Genomic DNA, 13,770 nt, shown 5'->3' with positions numbered 1-13,770 from the left:
GATCTCAGCCTCCTGAGTAGTTAGGGTGACAGGTGTGAGCCACTGGCACCCCACTAAGTGATGTTTCTTGACTTGACCCCCAGATGTCGGCCTGGCCAGGGCTGGGCAGCTGCGGTTCTGGGCGCAGGGGGTCAGCACGCGGGCTGGCTCTGGGTGGGGTCCTGCTTAACCAGGGCCTGTGCCCAGCACACGCCTGTCCCGCTCCCTCCTTTGCAACAGCCCAGTTCCTGGGGAAGACAGCGTGGCTTTCGGAGGCTGAATGCGCGCAGGGCGCAGGGCGCGCGCCCGACCCGGGGCGGCCTTCCTTCCCGCCTTCCTTCCCCGTCCCTCCAGCGTGACAGTGGTGCACACCTGGGCCCCGGGGTTTGTTGAGTGAATAAACGAGCCTGTTAGCACCCCAGGTCTGAAAGGCCCAAAGAGGCCCGGTTGGACGCAGAGGGCTCCCCAGCAGGCCCCGTCTGCCCCGGAAGGCGCGCGGGGCTGGGGCGGCACTTCCGCGCTCGGAGCCCCGCGGGCAGCGCAGCAGCTGGGCTGTGGCCTCTCCCCGGGGACCGTGCAGGTCTCGGAACAATGCTGGGACAGGAAGCCACGCTCGAAGGCTCTCAGAGCTTTCTGGGCAGTGTTGGCAGCCAGGGGAAGATGGTGGGGTGCCGGGCAGGGTGGCGGCCTGGGCCTGGCTGCCGCCTCCCCACAATGGCCACCGTGCTGCGTGGCTTTGGCTGCTGGCGCAGGCTCAGCGGGCGCGGGGCGCAGACCACCTGGTCCTCCCCCCTCCCCACCACCCCCGCGTCCTGTTCACCCGTGGGGTCAGCGAGTTCAGGGAGCTGTGCAGCCACCATGGTCAACTGGAGAGCTTGTTCACCACCCTGAAGAAAGATCTGGAACCCCCTCTGCCCCCCCAACAATGTCCCCACATCCCCTGTTCTCACGAACCCTGGATCTGTCTGCTCTCGGAACGCGCACATGTGTGGGCTCTGCTATCCCATGAGTAGGGGAGGTCTCCTGACGGGAAAGTGGGGTTCAGAGAGGTTGTCACACAGCTAAGGGAGGGCAGGACTGGGCTTGGTCCCCCCCCCCCCAAGCCCATGCTTCACTTCCCCCTGCGCTTTCCTCCCGCGCTGAGCGCGGCCCTGGCCTGCGGCTGCCAGGCCCTGACTGCCTCTGACTTTCCCTTCTTGCGTGGATGGCGCTCAGAGGGAGACGGGTTCAGAGAGGCGAACGGACGCCGGGGGCCTGGTGCACACCTGCCACCCCAGCTACTTAAAGGCTCACATCTGAGGGTCGTGGTTCAAAACCAACCCAGGCAGGAAAGTTTGCAAGACTCAGATCTCCCAGAAACCACCCAGACGCAGAGCTGTGGCTTCGGGGGTAGAGTTTGGAGAGCAGGAACTCAGGACAGCACCCAGCACCCTGAGCTCCAGCCCCAGCATCCTGAGTTCCAGACCCCGCCCCCTGAGCTCCAGCCCCCTCCCTACCCTGAGCTCCAGACCCCCCCCCCAGTTCCAGCCCCCACCCCCTGAGTTCTAGCCCCCCTGCTGAGCTCCAGCCCCCCCCCCCCCAGCTCTATCCCCAGCACCCTGAGCTCCAGCCCCAGGACTGGCACAAGAAAAATAAAAAGTGAGATCCAGGCAGGGCCAGTTAAGTGTGGCTGTGGTTAAGGGAGAAAAACACTCCTGGTAGAGATGTCAAGCCGGGCGCCAGGGGCTCACACCTGTCATCCTAGCTGCTCAGAAGGCTGAGGTCTGAGGATCTCGGTTCAAAGCCAGCCCGGGCAGGAAAGACCGTGAGACTCTTATCTCCAATAAACCACCAGAAAAACCAGAAGTGGCGCTGTGGCTCAAGCACTGGGGCGCTCGCCTTGAGCAAAAGCAGCTCAGGCACAGCGCCCAGGCCCCGAGTTCAAGCCCAGGACTGGCAGAGAAGAAAGAAGATGGCTCTGAGCCCAGCCGGGGACGGGAGCGCGAGCGGCCGCAGCTCCCGCAGCCCGGCCGGCCGGCCGCCCATTCGGGTCGGGGGCGGGAGGGAGCCCGCGCGGGGCGCCCACAGAGCCCAGGGCGCCCCATTCCCGCCTGCGCCCGGCGAGCGACGGCGCTGCCTCAGTTTCCTCCGGGGCGCGCGGAGGCGGGGCTCCGGGCCTGGGCGGCCCCGGGGTGCAGGAGGGGCCGGGCGGCGCGGCGGGGCCGGCCCCGGGGTCACGTGGCGCGGCCGGGCCCCGCGGTGCAGGGCGTTCGCTGCCGGGGCGCGCGGGCCGGGACGCGGCGGCTGCGCACGGGACGCGGAGCCCAGACCCGGGAGGGGCGGGCGAGCGCGCGGCGGCGCCCGGCGGCTCCTCCAGGTGAGCGGCGGGGCCGGGGTGGGGCGCGCCGTCGGGGCTCCCCGCGCCCGGGGTGGGGGCGGCGCGGTCCGGCCCGGCTGCCGGCCACTTCCTCTCGGGGCGCCGGCGCCGCCTCGCCGGGCCGGGCAGCGGGCGGGCGGCGGGGCGTCGTCGGCCCCGGGCCCGCGTGGGTTCGCGTCCCGCCCCGATCTCCGGCCCCGCGCCCGCCGGCTCCCCCCGGGGCGCTGGGTTTCCCGGGCCCCGCGCGCCCGTGCGCGGCCCCGACCCGGGACCCGGCGCGGAGCCACTTGGGGGACAGACCGCGGGGGGCCCGGAGCCGGAGCCGGGGCGCGAACAGGTGGGCTCGCTGGAGGGCCGTCTGGGGCCGGGGTCCTCCCCGGGGCGCCGCCGCCCCGAGCCGGGGGCCGGGCGGGACCCCCGGCTCCGCGCGGGCCTCGCTTTCAGTTCTGCACGGCGGGTCCCGGGGCCCCGCGGGCCGCGCTCCGCGGCGCTGAGATCGGCCCGCACCCAGGGGACCCGCGGGGCCGCTGCGCGCCCGGGGCAGCGGCGGGGCCGCCGGGAGAAGACGCGGGGAAGAGCCGCGCGCCGCGCCGGGGACCCCGACGCGAAGTGGAGGGCCCCCAACCACCAGCCCCGGCCGCGCCCCCCCACCGGCCCCGGCCTCCTCCTCCCCCCTGACCCCGACCCCAGTCCCGGCCTCCTCCTCCCCCCTGACCCCGACCCCAGTCCCGGCCTCCTCCTCCCCCCTGACCCCGACCCCAGTCCCGGCCCCCCCCCCCCCGCCCCGCCTTCTCCTTCCCCCCCTCCCCTCCGGCCTCGGCCTCCCCATCACCCCCGGCCCCCTCCTCCCTCCTCCCTCCTCCCTCCTCCCTCCTCCTCCCCCCTCCTCCCTCCTCCTCCCCCTCTCCTCCCCCACCTCCCCCTGCCCCCTCCCCCCGGGGTCGCCAGCCTTTATGAAAATGGAATTCTGCCGCTCACGCTCACGGGTTTGCCGTTGAAACGCAGCTTTCCACGCAGCTTTCCAGATCCGGTTGCTTAGAAATGTCCCATCCGCCCCTCCACCCAGTTTGGTCTTTCTCACACTCATTCTTCCAGCCGGGGTGTCACTGTGTGCCCCGCTGGTGTTGAACCCTCATCCTCCTGCTGTCTTGGCTGGGCTGAGTACAGCCCCCGTGTGTAAATGGATATGTTGTATATATAATATTTTTGGTCGGTCGTGGGGCCTGAACTCTGGGCCCGGGCGCCGTCCTTCAGCTCTTCCACTCAAGGCAAGCGCTCTACTGCTTGAGCCACAGCGCCACGTCCTGCGTTTTCTGTGTATGGGGTGCTGTGGAATCGAACCCAGGGCTTCATGCATGCTAGGCAAGCACCCTACCGCTGAGCCACCTTCCCAGCCCTATTTTATTTATGTAGCTGTAAAGGAAAAAGTCAGTGAGAATTCATGATCCTTCTGTCTGTCTGGGGCTGAGGCTGGGTGCTGGGTTTGGGGTTCTCTCCCATGGGTGTTCGATCATAAGCACCTGTCTCCAGTGGGTGGGAGGTGCACCTGAGAGCTGGTGCTGGTATCTGAGTTGCTCCAGCAGCTACTAAGTGAGCAGTACTTGGACTCCTGAGGCGGGACGGCACCTTGCCCTGGTGGTTGTTATGAAGGGGCTTTGTGCTCCCCGCTTTGTCCTTGGTTTTGCCCTTGGAACTCAAGAGGCACCTGGCTGGTGCACAGTGAGCGCTTGGGAATGGGGACCGGGTTCAAATCCTGGTGCTTGCGGTGTGACCTTGGCCAAGTCCCTTCACCTCTCTATTTTCCAAAATGACAGAGTTAATGTATCTTCGGTGGTTGGACCTGGGGCTGCCAGGCCCTTGCGCCCGACGGGGCGGAGCTGCGGGCTTCCTTCCTGTCTGGCCGGATTCTGCCACCTGCGGGGTTCTGAGGGGCCAGGGCCTGCTCTGAAGGGGCTCTGGGGCGCCAGGGCTTGGCCCGTGTGTCTTTGATGAAGTGATGCTGTACGAGGGAAGCGGGGTGGCCCCGGGGAGCCAGGCTGGGGGGCTGGTGAGTCTCCCGACGAGCAACCAGCAACCTGTGAATGCCAGCGGGTTCTCGGGACTGGCTGCCGGCCTTCCTGCCACCTGGCAGTGGTGAGATCCAGACACTTCCTCTTCCCAGGTGCGGCCTCTGACCTCTGGACCCCCACCACACCCCAGACACACTCCCCACCTCCCCTCACCATGACACCCGGGGAGGCCTGACTTCTATCCCACGCCTGGGAGGGCCTGGGGTCCCAGGGCTGGGTGGAGGGAGGAGGGCAGAGGGCAGGGCAGGGGTGGAGGGAGGAGGGCAGAGGGCAGGGCCTGGCTTTCTCTGCCTGCTGCACTTGCATTGTAGCCTTGGTTCCCAGAGCCTGGCAGAGAGCGGACCCTGGACCGGTGCCGGCCGGCCGGTAGGTGTGAAGTCAGGGTCTCGCGTGAGGGTCACTTTGGACCCACTTTCCAGGTGAGGGAAGGGATCTAGATTTTGGGCAGTGAGGTGAGAGGCTGGAGGAGGAGGCAGCTGCTATGCTGGTTCTGGTGTTAGAATGGGGTCTCTCTATAGAGCTATTTTGTAACCTTGAAGTTGTTACAGAGTAACACCTGGGAGGGGGGTGGAGCTGTTAAGTGAATTTGGAGAGATGGGGGGGTATAAGTAGGCACAGAACACGGGGAGGGGGGAGGCTTAGGAGCGCTGTCTTTGCAGCCTTGTTGTAAGATCTCAGGTACCTGAGCGCAGCTGTGCAGTTCACTTTCTTTTCCACAGCTGGGAATGGAGGCTCATCCCAGGATCCTCTGGGTCCCTCACGGTCGGGGCTGCCCCAGCGCATGCAGTGTCTCTGTCTGTTTGGGGCCAGAATAAGGGAGCGGTGTGGAGGCGCGCTCCGGCTGCCGCTGCAGGGCTTGGAGCAGGGTAACATTTTTTCCCGGTCTTAGGGCTCCAACTCTGGGCTTGGGCGCTGTCCCTGAGCTCCTTTTCTTGCTCAAGGCTAGTGTTCTACCACTTGAGCCACAGAACCACTTCTGACTTTTTCTGTGATTAATTGGAGATAAAGAGTCTCAGGGACTTTCCTGCCCAGGCTGGGATGGGATTACAGGCGTGAGCCTCAGGTGCCTGGCTGGGTAACGTGGTTTGATTCCTGTCCTGAAGTCTTTCTGTCTGCTGGGTTGAGCATGGCCCCAGGGGTCAGGGCTGATGGGGCACCCCAGGGCAGGTAATCAGAAGGGGGGGGCTGGGACCCCAGGGGAGCCGGCGGAGGAGAGGGTTTGATTCTGGGTTTGCTGCCAGAGTTTGCTTGTGGGTGTGAGAATGCTCAGACAAGGATTTCTCCAGAACTTGGGCCTAAGCGCCTCTCTGATAAGCACCTGCCACCCACGCCCACGCACACGGGCGCTCCGCTGTGGCTTCGCCTTCCAGAATGTTCCAGCTGCCTGCTTAGAAGGGACAGATGGATGGACGGAGGCCTGGCAGGCAGCTCCCCTGGGATTTGACGTTTCCTGCCATTTTGGTTTGCTTTCCAGTCTCTCAGGACTCTACAGACATGTTGGGACGGCTTTTCTTTTTGTCTGTTCCTGGTTTGGGCGTGGGGCGTGGGCAGGTGTTAGCTGTCGCAGGAGGAGAGCGCGGGGTGCTGGAGCCCACGGGGCTGCTTTGCTGATCCCACGCTGGACCCGAGCCGCTGCGTGATTTGGTTATTCAAAGCTGCTCTGCGGGTGCGGCGGGAGGTCAGCGGCCTCCCACAGCTGGATTTCCATTTAGGCCCTGCCATCTGCATGGATTCTCCCAGCAGCCAGCGACTTCCTCTTACTAGAACCTTCTCTTCCTCACAGCCATGACCTGTTAGCTAACTCACCCCACCTGAGCTGATTGAACCCTTTATCCCGCCCCACCAGAGTCCTTGCTTCTGCTGCTCCTGCGGTGACCGACCATGACCACCGTGGGCAACGTGGACACCCTTCCCGAGCATGAGAAGAGTCAGCTCAAGAGGGCTCTGGAGCTGGGCACCGTCATGACCGTGTTTAGTTTCCGCAAGTGCACCCCCGAGCGGAGGACCGTGCAGGTGATCATGGAGACGCGGCAAGTGGCGTGGAGTAAGACGGCGGACAAGATGGAAGGCTTCTGTGAGTACTGGCCGGATGGGCCGCTGCCCGTCGGCCCCCTCCCCTGCTCCCCGCCTCCCCGCCCCCCGCCTGCCTTTGGTGGTTGGTGCTCCGGTGAGTGAGTTTCTACCTTGTCAGTGCAAAGAGCTTGCTCTATGGAGAAAGTGCATCCAGGAAAAGTTCTGTGCTGTGACAGACGCGTGGAACTGGCCAGTTTGGAAACTGGCATTGCGACACCGTGGCGGCCTCTGGCGGCTGGGCAGGGTGTCCATCCCCACGGGAGCTCGGTGGTCTCGGCCCGTGGAAACGCCCAGCGTTGTAGCCAAATGCCAGCTGGGGTTTCCTGCGGACCCCAGCAGGGAGAGGCCTTTCTTGGCTCTGTCCAAGCGAGCAAACACATGGCTGAAGGTTCTAGAGCTTTCCAGCACCACTCTGGTTCTGGTGGAGGAGCTGCCTCTCCTCTCCCTCACCTCCTTCCCGATTTGTTAGCACATCCAAGCTCCACGTGCAGGAGCCGCGCTTGACTTTTGATTCGTTTTTAATCGAAAATTTAAAACACATTCCTTGAATCCCAGCACTCGGGCAGAATCTCTAGTTTGAGGCCAACCTAGGCTGTCTTGAATAACAAAGCAACTCTAGACAACGGGTCAAAGAGTTGGGGTTCAGGTATCTCGTCAGTATGTGTGTCTCGCCAGGTCCTTCACCCCCCCGCGGCTCGCTTGTTACCAATTTCTTTTGTCTTCCAGAAACACTTTATGCTTGTGTAATATGTGTGTGTACGTTTTACACAAATGGGAACTCCTATACAACCCTCTGCACCTTTTCCCCCTCCACTTCATAATCACCTGGGGGTGCTGACTTATCCCCGTTCTTTCCTGGCCTGGACACGTTCTGGGCGTGGCTGCTAGGTGACAGCGCAACGCAGGACGTTTACTGTGGGCTGTTGTAATCATCCTGTGCATTTTTGGTGGTTCATTGACAGTAGAGTCTCATGGACTTTCCTGCCTGGATTGGCTTTGAACCACGATCCTCAGATCTCGTCCTCCTGAGTAGCTGGGATGACAGGCGTGAGCCACCGGCGCCCAGTTTCCATATTTTTTCTTTAACTTGGCATCACGAAGAGGGGTCACCGTTACCTGAGGCAGGTAGCGAGTACATTTGTCTTTGGGCAGTGTCACCCTCCATACAGTTTTAAAGGTATCCAGTTACCCAGCCTGGGGATCAGCCCGGCATCTTACTTGTTTTGGATATTGTGTAGTCTCCTATTTTCCTGTGTCAGCCATCCGTTCTGGGAACACTTTCAGAGCCGACTTGAGGCCCTTTCTTGGTATTTTCCATAGCACGGATCTCTGCAGGAGGACCAGAAGGCCACGCGTGGGGCCGGGGCCCAGTGTGGTCAGTGTGTTCGTCCATCCGCCCCACCTCCACGCCTGCCAGGGTCTGGGCAGGCGCCATTCAGAGCTTGCAAATTGGGCAGCGAAAGCCCAGTCCCACAGGCGTGGCCGTGCTTCCTTCCCTCCTGACGGTGTTTGCTCTGGCTGGGCTGGGAAAACCTCAGCAGCCATCAGGCTTCTCTTGGCCACAGGATCAAGAGTCTGTCCCCGACCGGCACCGCTGCGTGGGTGCGTGCTGAGCCCGGAAGAAGGCTGCTGTTCTCCTCCCTCGGCTCCGCCTCCTCCCGTGGAGTGACCAGCCAGGGCTGGCGGCTGGCGCTCGGGGCTGGCCGTGCTGACTCTTGCTGGCGTCCGTTTTCCCTCCCATGTTTGAGCCAGGCATGGGGGGGCTCCCGCCTGTCATCCTGGCCACTCAGGAGGCTGAGATCTGAGGATCTAGGTTCAAAGCAACCTCGGGCAGGAAAGTCTGTGAGACATGTATCTCCAAACCAGCAAAAAGCCAGAAGTGGAGATGTGGCTCAAGTGGTAGAGCATAGCCTAGAACAAAGAAGCTCAGGAATAGCATGCAGGCAGTGGGTTCAAGATGCAGTGCTGGCAGGTGGGTGCCCATGCGTGTGCGTACACACACATACTCACATGAGCACGTGTGTGTACGCGCACCCACATGCGCGTGGATAAGGCTTCAGTGACTTCCAAATTGAAGTGGGTTCCAAAAGTACCTGGCTGTGCAGAGTCCCCAGCAGAATTTTCTCTGGATTGAAAGGACTTGAACTTATTTCAATTCTCTTCCTTTTAGCTTCTGGAAGCTTCCCTCATTGACAGGTGGTGTTGTATAGCTAACCAACACTTCTAACTATCCTTATCAAGAGGAGAGCTGCCATTTTTATTTATTTTTTTATCATTTTCACTTTATGAAACAATAGTTCTATTGAAGCCTGCCATAGAATTCATCCATTATGATGTTTAACCTAGTTTGTTTGCTTTTTAGTGTGTTTATGGATCGGTGCCAGTGCAATCAGTCAATATTAAAATGATTTCAAATCCCATACACTTAGCAGTTGCCTCCCCTGCCTCAGTTCCTGGCAGTAATAAATTTGCCCTGCGTATTTGCTGATCCTGGACATTTCACATGAAGCAATCATAATTGTGGCCTTCGCTTCTGACTTCTGATTTAGCATGTTTTGGACTTAATCTTCATTGCAGCATGTGTCAGGACTTTCTTCCTTTCTATTGCTGTGTAATATTCCATTGCCTGGTGGTCATACATTGCTTCCTCATCTTGGATCAGAGATCCTATTTGCTAAGAGCCATTTTCAGGCATAAAAAGGACCGCTTTCAGCCAGAAGGGCCATGGTTAGCTTCATAGCTGGCTGAGTCTGGCTGGGACAGTGTTATAGAATGCCATCTGAAAGCCAAACCAGAAGCCAAACTTCCATGGTTCAGATGCAGAGCACTTGCCGAGCAAACTCCAGGGCGTGTGTTCAATCTCCAGACTGTGCTAAATTTTTTTTTGTGTGTGTGTCATGGGGCATGAGCTTAGGGCCTAGGTAATGTCCCCAAGCTTTTTCACTCAAGGCTAGAGCTCTACTACTTTCTTCCAGTTTTCTGGCAGTTAATTGGAGGTAAGAGTTTAATGGTCTTTCCTGCCAGGGCTGGCTTTGAACCATGATCCTTAGATCTCAGCTTCCTGAGATCTACAGCTGGTGTGGTGGCCTGAGCCTATCTAGATCCTAGTTATGTTGGAGGCATACAGGAGGCTCTCAGTCCGGCCTAGTGCATACCCTGTCCCCGAACCCTTTTCTCTCATGCCTGGAAAGCCACGATCCCTATGGATCTGCCTCTTTTGAGCATCTCATATTCGTGGCAACAGTGTGAGACCTTTGGTGTCTGCTTTCTTTTGTTTACAGTAGTGTTTTTGAGGTTTTCCATGCTGTGTGGAGTAGGCCAGTGCTTCTTTTATATGTCTGAGTAGGATTCTGTTCCATGAATAGACCACACTTGAAAAAAAATCCATTGAATCCAGGTGCTGGTGGCTCACACCTGTAATCCTAGCTACTCAGAAAGCTGAGATCTGAGGATCGAAGTTTGAAGTCAGCCAGGGTAGGAAAAGGCCATGAGGCTCTTTTATCCCTAACAATGCCTCAAAACCAGATGTGGAGCTATGGCTCAAAGTGGTAGAGCACTAGCCTTGAGCATTAAAGCTCAGGGACAGCGCCCACCCCCAGGACTACCACACACACACACACACACACACACACACACACACACACACACACACACACACACACACACACACACACACACACACACACACACACACACACACACACACACACACACACACACACACACACACACACACAGTGTCCATTACTTCATGGACATGGGATTTCTTCCATCTTTTGGGTGTTAGCACACTGTGTCCCTGTGAATATCCATGCATGGCGTTGGTTTCAGCGTGGGCTTTCGGTTATTTAGGATGTATACCTCGATGTGGGGTTGCTCTGGTTGGTCTGTTGGGGGCGTTACTGGCTCCCTTGGGTGGGGCCACGCCATTTTGTTTTCTTTCTGGCTGTTTTGGAGGTGAGCCTCACTGTGCCCCAAGGGGGTTGAACCTGTGATGTCTGCCAGTGAGAATGGCCAGGAGAGTCCTGAGGGGCTGGGGGCCGCTGGGGCCCCAAACCACCAGCTCAGGGTTGGAGTTCCAGCTCTGTCTCGTGCTGTGTGCAGCCTTGAACCAACAATGGGGCCTTCCCACTGCAGAACAAGGAGAGACGGGGCTCCAGGCAGGCGCCGGGGGCCTGGGCGCCGTGAAAGCTGCCGCAAGGAGGCCGAGGTGGTTTCTGCTTCTCTGGGGGACCCTGGGACGTTTTGTCCCTGATGGGCACCCAGGGATGGGCAGCTGGCGCCTCTAACGTGGCCTTTCTACTCCCTGTGGCCCTGTGGCCTCCGCTAGGCCTCACCTGCGGCCCTGGGCATGCGCGTCATCGCTTCCAAGAGCAGCCTGGCCTTGGCTCTGTCCCGCTGTCCGCGTGGCTTCCGTGGGCATTCCTGCACATCTACATGTAAACAAATAAATAAGAGAGAGAGGAGAAGCCCTCAAGGTTTCTGAAGTCTGGGCCCTGGAGCGTTCATGATACCACTTTTTGTGTGCCAATACTGGGCCTTGAACTCAGGGCCTGGGTGCCGTCCCTGAGCTCTTTTGCTTAAGGCTCATGCTCTACCACTTTGGGTCACAGTACCACTTCCGACTTTCTGGTGGCTCATTGGAGATAAGAGTCGCACGGACTTTCCTTCCTGTGGCTGTCTTGGAACTGTGATCCTCAGATCTCAGCCTCCTGAGTAGCTAGGGTGACAGGCGTGAGCCACCAAGCCCAGCTATCACTCTATCTCAGGTTATTATTGGTCAAAGTGGGTTTCCAGGGCAGGGAGAAGAAGCAGACCTGTGTGCTTAGTGGGAAGAGTGTGGGAGGTGTGTCTCATTGTTCTAGAATCTTCCTCACCCTCTGTCATCCTGAGGGACACTGTCCACCCTTTCGTGCAGGTTCCACTGAGTCAGCTGTGTCCTATGTCCCTAAAGCCTTGGTTGATTAAAGCTCTCCCAGGCACCGTGGCTCACACCTGCCATCCTAGCTACTCAGGAGTCTGAAATCTGAGGATGGCGATTTGAAGCCAGCCCAGGCAGGAAAGTACGTGAGACTCTTTTTTTTTTTTTGGGGGGGGGGCCTGGTTGTGGGGCCTGAACTCTGGGCCTGGGTGCTGTCCCTCAGCTCTTCAGCTCAAGGCTAGCGCTCTACCACTTGAACCACAGCGCCACTTCCAGCTTTTTTTCTTTTTGCTTATGTGGTGCTGAGGAATCAAACCCAGGGCCTCATGCATGCAAGGCAAGCGCTCTACCACTGAGCCACTTCTCAGCCCATGCGTGAGACTCTTATCTCCAATTAGCCACCAAAAAGCTGGAAGCAGAGCTGTGGTTCAAGTGGTATAGCTCTAGTCTTAAGTGAAAAGATGCAAGCTCAGGAACAGCACCCAGGACCTGTGTTCAAGCCCCAGTACTCTCTCTCTCTCTCTCTGTCTCTCTCTCTCTCTCCCTCTCTCTCTCTCTCTCTCTCTCAAGTTCTCATGCTACATTTGCTATTCAAGGAGACCCAAGTGTGTATGCAGAGTCTCAGAGGGACCCCTGTCAATGTGAAAATGTTGGTCAGTTCAAGGCCAAACAAGCTCTGTGTCCTGCATCTCCAGTGCAGCTCACACCTGCATCTCCAGTGCAGCTCACACCTGCATCTCCTGTGTAGCTCACACCTGCATCTCCAGTGCAGCTCACACCTGCATCTCCTGCGTAGCTCACACCTGCATCTCCCACGTAGCTCACACCTGCATCTCCAGTGCAGCTCACACCTGCATCTCCTGCGTAGCTCACACCTGCATCTCCCACGTAGCTCACACCTGCATCTCCCACGTAGCTCACACCTGCATCTCCAGTGCAGCTCACACCTGCGTCTCCAGTGCAGCTCACACCTGCGTCTCCCACGTAGCTCACACCTGCGTCTCCCACGTAGCTCACACCTGCATCTCCCACGTAGCTCACACCTGCATCTCCCACGTAGCTCACACCTGCATCTCCAGTGCAGCTCACACCTGCATCTCTCACGTAGCTCACACCTGCATCTCCAGTGCAGCTCACACCTGCATCCCCCGCGCAGCTCACACCTGTTCCTCACACCTGCATGCCCCGCGCAGCTCACACCTGCATCTCCAGTGCAGCTCACACCTGCATCCCCCGCGCAGCTCACACCTGCATGCCCCGCGTAGCTCACACCTGTTCCTCACACCTGCATCCCCCGCGTAGCTCACACCTGCATCCCCCGCCCAGCTCACACCTGCATCCCCTGCGTAACTCACACCTGTTCCTCACACCTGCGTCTCCTGTCCAGTGTCCGTCTCTCCTTGAGGGAGAAGGAGCTCAGGGAGCACTTTGGGGTGGGAGGAGGGACCCGAAGGGGAAGTCTGACCGGGGCGGGGCCCGGAGCCCGCGCTCGCCGGTTCCTCTGCGCCGGCTCGACACTTCCCCTGTGACAGGGCTGGTCCCTGACCTGTGAGGCCGGGTTGTACCGCGTGCGTGGCGGGCTGCGCGAGGGTATGGGCGCTGCTGTGCTCAGCCCTCCGTGGCCGCGGCCCTCCTCCCCGAGAGCCTGGGCTCCGTCTGTGCTTGTGGCCACCCTGCTCAGTCTCATGTTCCACCAGGCCCGTGCCTGTGCTCTGGGGGCTCTTCCTGCGAGTGCTCATGGCACTGATGCCTCGCTTCTGCCCTTGTGTCATGACCAGCATGCACCAGGTGCATGGTGGCGCGGCGTGGGTGGAGGCCTGTGTGTGTGTGGAGGCCTGTGTGTGTGTGTGTGTGTGTGTGTGTGTGTGTATAGGCCTCTGTGTGTGTACAGGCCCACGTGGATGGGGGCCTGCATGGGTGGAGGCTGCGTGTTTGTGGAGACCTGTGTGGATGGAGGCCTGCATGGATGGAGGCCCGCATGGGTGGAGGCCCGCGTGGGTGGAGGCCCGCATGGGTGGAGGCTGCGTGTTTGTGGAGGCCTGTGTGTGTGTACAGGCCCACGTGGATGGAGGCCTGCATGGGTGGAGGCTGCGTGTTTGTGGAGGCCCGCATGGATGGAGGCCCGCATGGATGGAGGCCCGCATGGGTGGAGGTCTGCATGGGTGGAGGCCCGCGTGGGTGGAGGCCCGCATGGATGGAGGCCCGCATGGGTGGAGGCCCGCATGGGTGGAGGTCTGCATGGGTGGAGGCCCGCGTGGGTGGAGGCTGCGTGTTTGTGGAGGCCTGCGTGGGTGCAGGCCATCCTCCCTGCCGGCCTCAGTGCTGCCCCTTGGTTGCGGCACAGCTGATGGGCATCTGGAGCTTTCGGGTCG

The 13,770-nt window shown here is 60.1% G+C and overlaps 1 protein-coding gene across 2 annotated transcripts in view; it reads left to right on the top strand.

The window, feature by feature from the left end:
- Positions 1-2,241: 2,241 nt before the first annotated feature.
- LOC138822878 (1-phosphatidylinositol 4,5-bisphosphate phosphodiesterase gamma-2-like) overlaps positions 2,242-13,770 on the top strand; it is a 71,469-nt gene continuing 59,940 nt past the window's right edge. Inside the window, exons 1-2 of one of the 2 annotated variants that reach the window (XM_070015854.1) lie at positions 2,242-2,335; positions 6,251-6,478. In XM_070015854.1, the coding sequence (XP_069871955.1) occupies positions 6,286-6,478 (193 nt within the window). In that variant the 5' untranslated portion in view covers positions 2,242-2,335; positions 6,251-6,285. Of the gene's footprint in view, positions 2,336-6,234; positions 6,479-13,770 lie in introns of those variants that run through there. The other variant, XM_070015855.1, reaches the window with a different exon arrangement.

Source organism: Dipodomys merriami, unplaced genomic scaffold (assembly GCF_024711535.1).
Source record: "Dipodomys merriami isolate MVZ:Mamm:240054 unplaced genomic scaffold, mDipMer1.0.p SCAF_116, whole genome shotgun sequence".
Classification (NCBI taxonomy): domain Eukaryota; kingdom Metazoa; phylum Chordata; class Mammalia; order Rodentia; family Heteromyidae; genus Dipodomys; species Dipodomys merriami.
This window is presented reverse-complemented; position numbering and strand designations above follow the sequence as displayed.